This window comes from Crinia signifera, chromosome 2 (assembly GCF_055691185.1).
Source record: "Crinia signifera chromosome 2, ASM5569118v1, whole genome shotgun sequence".
Lineage (NCBI taxonomy): Eukaryota > Metazoa > Chordata > Amphibia > Anura > Myobatrachidae > Crinia > Crinia signifera.
The window spans coordinates 323,766,795-323,777,216 of record NC_139218.1 but is presented as its reverse complement, the minus strand read 5'-3'; the positions used below and the strand labels follow the sequence as shown (position 1 = coordinate 323,777,216).

The 10,422-nt window shown below is 39.4% G+C and overlaps 1 protein-coding gene across 6 annotated transcripts in view; it reads right to left on the bottom strand.

The window, feature by feature from the left end:
- Window positions 1-381: 381 nt before the first annotated feature.
- RBMS2 (RNA binding motif single stranded interacting protein 2) overlaps window positions 382-10,422 on the bottom strand; it is a 105,376-nt gene continuing 95,335 nt past the window's right edge. For all 6 annotated transcript variants that reach the window (XM_083169231.1, XM_083169235.1, XM_083169232.1 and 3 more), the window contains exon 14: window positions 382-10,089. Coding sequence is in view for 1 of the 6 variants with exons in the window: in XM_083169235.1 (XP_083025361.1) it covers window positions 10,055-10,089 (35 nt within the window). In the remaining 5 variants the exon portion in view is untranslated. The remainder of the gene's footprint in view (window positions 10,090-10,422) is intronic.

Here is a 10,422-nt window from a genome sequence, read left to right as displayed (position 1 = left end):
CTCACAAATGCCTTCTTTTCCCTACAAATGTGTTTGTATCATCTGTCAGATAGCATGTTCGAGTCTTTCTGGAACACTTAGCAGCAAAAGAAAGGTTTTAAAGCCACACAAAAAATAAATAAATGTAGTTCTATCTTTTGAATAAAGACATATGTATCTCCCTGGCTGCTGGCCTCCTCCTACATCCCCTTTCATGGTGTGGAACAACAGTGGAGAGAGAAAGAGGAAGACTTTACTATTGCTTGTAAGGGAAAAATTACTTTGGCAGCTACAATTGAAACATAAAAGCACCAGTTCAAACTGCTTAAAAAATACATTAAAAAAAAAAAAAAAAAAACAGTTTTTATTTGAACCCATGTAAGTTACCTTGGCTATTGTTTATTTTATTTTTTTGCTCATCATTTGGTGTCCAATACTACCCTAACATAAGACTGGCAGCACACATAACCTCTGCTTCCATGCCTGCTTTTTCCAAAGCTGGTTCTTCAGACCATGTGTTAAACATCTTCGAAGTCATGCAATTTAATGGAGACATCTAGCTCCAATCTTACAACCATGTCTGTCTTAAGGTGCCCATACACGCTGCAATTATCGCGTGCGTTGTGGGCTATATCGCTTTGCAAGCAATGCGATCGGTACCTGGTTCAAAAAGTATGTGCAGCACATAACTTTTTGAATTGTGCGACGGGATGCCCGCGGGAGCACGCATCGCACGGCAAAAATGCACACCCTATGGGCACCTTGAGTACTATGTAGCTCCTGTAACTAGTGGTTTACTAGCTATCACTGAACATGGATTCTGTAGGCATTGGCTGACAGAATGTTTGGAGTTGTAGTCTAAGACTACAGGAAGCTGAAAAGCTTAACATTTATTGGATAACTAAATCACCTTTCTACTCAGAGTAAAATCCCCATCAGCCCAGCTAGCAGCAGCAATATTCTGTTCCCATTCACTCCAACAAGCTCCATCTTTTCTATGATCCTCCAGGGACCACATCATCTAGTTTAAACCAATGCTGATGCAACCAACTGAAACAAGTCTTTCATTACCAAAATTCACATTTCTTTTCATGCATTCCGTATAGATATTAAACTGGGTGCACTTGTATCAGTGGTGCAGCTGACCCAGCAAGGCCCTGGTGTCCACTATGTATCTGTACAAACCTTGCTGGTTCAAAATTTGAATTATATTGTGTATCTTTTTCTGGTCTTATAATAGACTACACTAACACTTCTATGCACGGATAGCTAAATGTATAGGAATGTAGCATAGGATCAAAGGTGTTCTAGCAAAGCTGGGCATATAAGGACATTGCATTTAAATCTGTCTTTCTAAACAGGTCTTCGAGGTGCTGGCCAAAGTGTTTAATGAATGAGACCTAGTATGAGAAGAAAGATGTCAATCTATATAATGGTAATCACATACTTATGTTGGGCATACACTATTATATGGCCCATCTGCCAAATAATTGTAAAAAATATTGATCAGTCCCACATGCTGGCTCATCCAGGAAGTCCATCCCATGCCACTCAGCTGCATCGGGTAGGGTCTGCAGTAGCTGTCTGATGGATTTTTTTCCTTGTTCCTTCGCTGAGGAGCAACAGGGTCTTCTCCCCAGGAAGGAACACAGATATTGTGTGGTCCTACACGCTGAGATATGTCCCTGTGTATTCCCATGGTGTTTGCTAGGTGCCAGGCATTTTATCTGACCGTGTGTGCACAGCTTAACTTGTCTGCAATGCTTAGATCTTGAAAATACATGAACTTGGCTACATGAAAGCCAAACATGTAACTGAACCTAAGGATCACATTTAAACACAATCTACTTCATTTTTTATACTTTTTTTTTTGTTGGCATAGGGGTGCCGTGAAAATTTTGATACTCTAGGGAGCCATGATTCAAAAAAGATTGGGAACCCCTGCCCTAATGTAAGATTTTTGGAGTCTCATTTTTTTCCCTTCATCAACTATTGTTTTGTCTAGATTTCAGTTAAGCAATTACTGGTTGGCAAAATAATAATTTACCATGAGGCTATATCAAAGAGTAAGTTGGCAGAAAGTGTATTTGCTAAAGCCTTGTACCCACTAGCTTTTTTATTTTATTTTATAAATGCATTTGTTACTAGTGTTTTCAAGGAATTGGAAATTATTGCACACTTCACACCCATGCGCTTAACTTGCAAAACATGCCTTGAACAGAGCGTGATGCAGTCACAATGGGAATGACCTGAACACTAGTAAAACAAAATGTGAGTGTGGTGGCACTGGAAATAATGCTATCTGTATCTATAGTGTAGTGTTAGAAATGGTAATCTATAACCAATGCCAGTAAGTGCAAGACTTGCGGGACACATGCCTATAGGTATTACATGAAGTACCATCACTGGGCACATCAAATGCGATAAAGGGCATTTTATGTGCCTTTTAGCGCACCAGCTCTGCAATGTTTAACTCTGTCCTATGATGTGATGTTTCATACTACATGGTGATCAACTCTGACATCCCAATCAATAAAGGAACCAAATCAAGCTGTATAATAAAAAGAAAAAAATGGCAAACCGGAAAGCTACCTGTAATTTCAGCTTATTCACCTCAGAATCTCACAATGATGTCATTAATCAGCAGAAATAAATTCTCTGCTCCCACAAAGGAACACACATACACCATACACAGTACACAATTGTCCTAGTGACATCAGCAGCAATGACAAGACACAGCCAATCGTCTCTCTCACATGTCCACCATCTGCTACAGTACATGTGTGCACAACACTAACGTAATAAGGCACTCTCACTAAGGGGGTAATCACATGAATAGCAGAAGCTCTTCAGCTTATTTTTACAAATAGCAATGGTACAGTATTTATGTACCACAGTCTGTATATCTCACACATTCAAGAACAGGCTAGTATGTACAGTTACTCTAACAAAACTACTGGCATGTTCTGCACCAGCCTTCCTTATTACTCATAGCCTAGTATTACCCGAGCAACATAACCTGGTAGTATGCAATGCACATAAAATGGAAGACATTCTATAAAGCACTAGTGACGGTCACGCATGGAAGAAGAATACCGGGTATGTGGCAGTTCCCAACATCGCATTGAGGGATAGAACCACAATAACCAGCACAGTACAATAATGAGTTCCTGTAGCTATGAATGGGCCAAGCTGATTAGATCTCGTTTCTTATGATGGATTACCTGTCCAATTTGCAGAAAGAAATAGCAAAGATGTAGTAATAAACTACTACCAGTATACAACTAGTAGTAATTGAGAGAGGTAAAGTAGAGAAATTGGCTTCTGTCATGTTATAGTCTTTGCTAAAAACAAAATGATAACTAAAAGCTGATTGGGTGCTATGGATATTGGGTGCTATGGATAAGTTGCCCACTTTATCACTCTCAAATATTTGCTACATCTTCCCCTTTGTCTGAAACTTCGTCCTGGACCCGGTACACAGCCACCATGCTGTGTACCGGGTCTCCTGGGTCCAGGGGTGGGGGCACCCCGCATACATATTCATACTTGCCTCTATGGAGTCCCGCATCAGCCAGCACTGCAGCGCTGTAGAAATCACTGGTGTTGTGGCTTTTTCTCCAGTGATTTGCGCATGTGCAATAGAGAAGTCACTGAGAACAGATATACTTCCTCTATGCTCTTCCTCTGGCTGCCTAAGCCAAGGCAAAATAGTACAAACTAAGGGCTATACTGTAGTTCACAACAATCGGACAGGTAAAGGATGCCAGCCCCTGCTTTCGTTAATAGCCAGCCCAAACTATATTTTCTCTAGCAAGAAACTATTACAGCCTCCTTTCCTCTGATTAAAAATCTTTTTATAAGTGTTTTTTTGCGTTTCTAATATTGGGTGAAAACAATAATTGATATATTTAGATGATTGGTGTGATCTCATGTGCCATATTAATATATATATATATATATAATATATATATATATATATATAATATATATATATATATATATATATATATATATATATATATATATATATATCAAACATAATGATGGGTAGAGTTTGTCAATATATCCAAAGTACATGGTCTGTTTCATGACCCTCGTGTTTCTGAGATTTTTTTTTTTATTCAGAAATGATCAACCAATAAATAAAAAGGTGAAACGGTTGAAGCAAGATGTTCAGTGAGGAAAGACGAGACCATCTGATAAATTCACATATGAGAACTTCATTAGATGTCATGACTGTGGTTAGTTTACAATGTGCCCTGCAGCATTACAAGTAGGTCTCCAATAACGGGTATACTTCATTGCATACTAAAGATATATTTCTGCTGTGTACTTTATATTATTGTCGGTACTGGGCGCCCACTATAGTTACAGTAGTACGCTCATACCCCCACTATCCATGTCGGAATGGAGTTGAGTTTATAGAGTGTGGCGAGTGCAGTGAGCCACCGAGCCCGAAGCGTGGCGTGCCCCGCGAGGGGATGCGGAAAACTAAGCAAATAGCTTAGTGGGCGGCCGACTAACATATAAGTACCTTATTGTCTGACCCAATATTCAGTTTGTGACTTCACTATGAATTAGTGACATACCTGAGGCATAAAGCTTTGCCGTGCCCCACACTCCAGTGATGTCATCAATTCCTCGTGAAATGATTGGCTGCAGTTCCCAAATGATGTTTCAGACTACAGTATACAAATAACACAGCACTCTGCCCTGTTCCAAGTAGTAGCGCATTACAGTAAGGATGTTCATTAGACTAGCTGTGCCAGTATTGAACTATATATGCCAGGCTAGCACCAGTACCAAGAAAAAATGCATTTTCCAGGTTCTTGTTGCACGTGCATAGTAACAGACGTTGGGTGCTGCAATGTGCGACAATAATGACTTACTAGGATGAGGTTTACTGTTCTATTAATAACGAGAACCCATCATAATCTTATTAATTAGGAACAATATACACAAGACAAATTATGATAACACTGCCAGTAATGAAACACGCGCACAGATCCAAACAGACACTTGTAACTTTCCACCATACTTACATATGTACACGCATAAATAAAGAGGTTGGTATTCTACTCCAGTATTCCATTCAGAATCGCACCTTTACTAACCAGCAAGTATGTACAAAAACACAATGTATTGCACTATCGGGGTGGGTGGATGGAGGGACGAAAGTGTTATTTTTCCCTTTATATGGCTTTTCAAACTCTTTGGTAACATATTCATAAATACAGACACATAATAAAAACAAATCCTTCTATTTCTACAAAACAATCCTTACATTGGATCCTATATCTACCCAGCTTAATCACAAACATGGACTGTACAAAGACACTGTACACCCCCCCCCCCCCCCCCTGAATCCTCCATTGGTCACTTTTTACACCCATTTGTAGTCTGTATGAGCTTATTTACATCATTTCTATTACTTCATTGCCAAGTGTCAATTGACCACTATTATTAGTAACACCGATCTTTTTCACCACGCAACACTTAAATGTATTGTAAAATAAACAGCCAAGGCTATGGCCTAGCGAGTACTGAGGCTGGAACTCCATGTCCTGTTGAGACTGACAGAAGAAACAATGTAATGTAATATAAAGGGAAAATAAACTACCAAAATCCCAAGTTTCCAAAGGCAAATAAAACATATGACCCGGGGAGTGACTACCATAGGGCTGTATTATATCCAATGCTGTGTCGCAGGGAGCATTCTGGTTGGAAAGTCACAATTTTATGGAAAGCCTGCGAATGCCCTACTCTTAGCAACAGCAAGCAGCTATCGATTATGTATGGCGACAACATATACAGAAGAGATGTGACAAGCATATGTAGGTGTGCAGAATGGCAAAAACATAATGCAAACATTAGGCCTGATTCAGGTGCGCTTGTATCAAGCATAGATGCTGCTTCCTTAGAAGCAGCTGCAATGCTTGCACAAGATATTGCAGCAGGAAGCACCTAATATAAGTAGATGGCTCCTGCATGCATGTGTGATCCAGTGCTGCCTCCAAGGACACAGCATCAGATCACCCTGCAACACCATCTGCTGGCTGAAGATCATGCACATCGGCCACCATAGCTCCATTGCCGAGGACAGACTCAGACCTCGGCACTCCCAAAACAGAGACCATCCCTCCCTGCCCCCAAATGACTGCAGACTGTCAATCACCTGATGGCTGCAGCCACTTTGGGAGGGATGACATTGACCCATACTGTACATGCACAGTACAGGTCCAGCGTATGTGCAATGTACAGAGTATCGGTAAACTGTGAGCTTTCATCCATTGCGACCAGACTTGAATCAGGCCCATTATCAACAGATCCCCTAGTTGGTGGAACATAGTGTAGAGCTGTCGGCTATGCCTACTGGCACCATATAAATGAATTGGCACCAGAGCTATTATAACAGACCAGCAATATCTGGCCTGTATGTATGTGTCATTGACAGCAAACTATGGAAATAATCCATTTATTTTCTTGGATACACGCAATAAACAAGCCCTTACACTCAGGCGATAGCACACTCAGTTTTAGACTTTAATATGAACATGTCCTCATGTTAAACACACATGTTCATATTCTGAATAGCCTCAATAGGAGCCATCACACTTGGGTAAGTTACAATCAGGGGTTAAAGTGAGGGGGAACGGGGTGGAACATTTTAACCTCCACATTGGCCCTGCACAGTAATTCTCACAGAAAAGCATTCTAGTTTGTAGGGGGATGCCAAAACCCCTATCACTGGCCCTGTCTCTGCCTAATGGGGGATGGGGAGGGGAGGTAATTAGGTGGCATAGAGATATGAGTTCCCCCACCTCTGGATGACCACTTTAAGCCCTGGTTACAATATTGAACTATTATCCACATTAGCCAGTTCTCTACAACCGAAAATAAAACCACAGAAAGTACAAGTTAGCCAATTATGATGTCCACAAATATATTTGTAAAAATTACCCATGGTGCCTCAAAGACATGAATGGTGGATGTGTCTAAATTAGATGTTGCAGCCACTTGGAACAGGAGGACTATACAGGTACAAAATAAAGAGTATTGCAACAGAAAAAAATTAAATTCAAATGAAAGCATTCTTGATATAGGTAGTTAAATTCTTCAAAGAAAGGCAATCAATCAGGAGGACTGGATTTGTACTGTTTGGTAGCGAAGTTCAAAGATGTTATGATATATGTACTTGGTAATGTGTACTCATTGGTTATACATAGCAGAGACAGACATTATGTGAGTAGAGCCACTATTAATGTGCATTCACTCTATGAATATACTAAGTACTAGTGACATCACTCTGCACTTCATGCCTCAATGATGTCACCAGTTGTTCTCTATTTCATAGTTTGACGATTGATTTCTACGAGCGGTCTCTGCTGTGTGTAGGCCATAGTTGCGCTTTAAAAGCCAGATCTATTCCTAATACACCAAGTGGGTGGACGGAAAAATAAATGTACTTAGCCACTGCCAGATACAGAACAATTCTATCTCTCTATCCCTCGTCAGTAAAACCAGTATGAGAGGGTAAATCTTTCCAAGCCCCCATAATAAAGACATGCATCTAACGTTTGGTGGAGAACACTTCCAGACAGGTTCCATCCATATCCCCAAAACGAGCAATGTTTTTCAGACTGAATTCAGCCAGGAAGAGTGAAGCTTAAGTCACAAAGCCAAGTGCTGCCTACATGAGGTTATGCCAATCTATATGTGACAAAGTGACCATTTCCCTCATTGTCTTTGACCCAGACATGTACAATTTTCCTTCTACATACAACATTTTTATACAGTCATCGCAAAGCCGCAATAGTTTATTCCTAAATGTATTAAAAACCCACAAACATTAAAATCAGACTTATCCCTCAATGCCCTGAACATTTATTTACATTATACGGAGTAAGTAGATGCAGAATATTTGGAAGCCCTCTTAAGAAAACCCCAAGAAACATGTTATCTACACTTACAGTCAATGTCATTGAAATCTGACGCTTGTCTCCTGTACACTTCCCAAACTGCAGCTTTCACTGACCTAAAGTTGTAGTCACAAGGTAGGCCATGCCAAACCAAGAACCTGAACTGGTAAGATTGTACCACCCTGAACAATGTGAAGCTTATGATGAAGACAAACAAACATATGAGAGTAAGGTGAGTGAGGTTGATGATAGTTATTATACAGGCTGAGTATTCAGTCTAGCCTCATGTCACACTTTCCCTGGCAAGCTTATCATCTGCGCTTATGAAACAGGGAATCTTTTAGGAAGACTATCCAGCTCCATGGTAAAACTATATTTCAACATCTACATACAGAAAACAGCAGCACACAATTGTAAAACCATTAAGATGACCCACTAGAACCAGTGAACGCAACTGGAATCCTTAGACAACTGCAATATTCTAAAATGCCACCAGGGGGCATGCGCACACCCTCACAAAACCCAAACAGATGTCTAAAGCAAAATGAGGAGAAAATAGACCATTGTAACAGTTACTGTGCAAATTAGAGAAGCACATGAGAGAATATGAGATAGCTTAGGTAAGTGACAGTCCATAGGATTCATTCTATGACTGACATCTGCATCTTAAGAGTCATTTTTTGACCTTTTGCGCTTTGTTACTGGGGTTGGGGGGTTGAAGCAGTGATATCTGAGATGTGAGCCAGAGGAGAAGTGGCCCATGGCAACCAATCAGCTGCTCTGTATAATTTTATACTTCAGTGCTGATTGGTTGCCATGGGCCACTTCTCCTCTTGCTCACTTTTCCTCCCTTATCACTGCCTCAAATTTATGATATTTCTCTGAGTGATTTAGAGGGAGAAATATCATACATTTTAATATAAAGCATCTACAATGTATAACATTTGAGTAAATCTATCTTACATGGGTTTTGTTGGAAGTACTTATGAGGGTGGATCCGTTAGTTCTGTAAACCTACAAGCCTGCTATTAGAAAAACATGATAAAAAAAACCCACAGGTCTCAAGGTAGTTGTATTGACACACTCACTGTTTCTCAAGGCTTCCTAATGTTAGTATTCCTATGAAGGCCAGCATACTGTATCTCACTATGGACTACAAAGCTGCCCAGAAACTTCAGATGAAAATAAATAATAAGTCATATATATGTTTCTCTTAACTTACACACCAAAGTAACTTAGAGACCAATTGTGTACTGATGCAGTCATAAATTACCTATACTCTGAAGTAAGAAGCTTTTGTGCAGCTGAGAGGCCTACTTTTCTGTGATTTTCAGTCAATTTTTTGCTTTTCTATATATATAATCCTTCCAAAAATCCTACAGGTTTATCGTTTACAATGTTGGCATCCATTTTGATTTATGGGACTCTTTACCATGGCTTCCATTTTTGGGAAAAATAAAATCAACTAAAATAAACATAAACAAAAAAATGCAAGCAAAATTATAAAATCACCTTTCAAAAAACTGTTTTGCATATCACTTGCACCCCTCATGTTCCCCAATAAGCCCCACCCAACCTCCCCAACCCCAAAATAAACAAACAAAATCCAGCCACACAGTCCTTAAAAAGAAAAAAAATGAAAAACAAAATGGCGACAGGCAGCAAAATTGCAACTTCCCCTTTACAGTCTTTCTTTCGCAAACGATCCGCCGCTTATGTCCTGGTACTGCACTTTCCTTGTACGGCACGCATTTAAATAAAAAAAAAAAAATATTCTACGGTAAAAAAATGACAAAAAAAATCTTCTTTATTAAAATAGAATTTGTTTTTTTTTTCTGCTTTGTTGGATTTGTTTTCTTTTTTTATCTTTTTTCTTTTTTTTTCTTCTTTTTCTATTTTCTTTTGTTTCTTTTTAGATTTCAAAGTCTGTTCTGGTTTTTATAAGGTTTCATGAGTTCTCTTATTCTAGCTGCTTTGGTTCCTTGGAAGTTTTAAAGTTTATTGCAGTAAAAATGCTTCTTTGCAAAAGAAAGAAAGAAAAATAAATTGTTTTGTTTTTTCTTCATTCATCCCCCAGCATGTTTTTTTTTTCTTTTTCAGTTATTCCCGCTTTCAGTAAAACCTCATGTTCAGCCCCGCAGATCTCCATCTGGTCACTTCCTGCGCTGACTCATTCCCACATGTGAACCTGACAAAGAAATTATACCTTTTCAGTATATATTCACAAGGAGCCTCAAGTCGCTGGCTAGAACACGGTATGCATGTAAATTATGGGAGGGAGGAAACATCTTGCGGTATTATGTCATGCTACAGAATGTTTATGTAACACTTACCCAGTAAAAAAATTACAAAAAACATAACAAAAAAGCACAAGCTGGAGTGACCTACACGTATGGCCATAAATTGCTTTCCCCTCCTCCCTCAAAGACATTATAACTACAGATATGATTACATTCAATGGCTGCTGCTCACTCATCATCACACCAACTAGGCTAAAGCTTACTCAGCATCAGACCACATC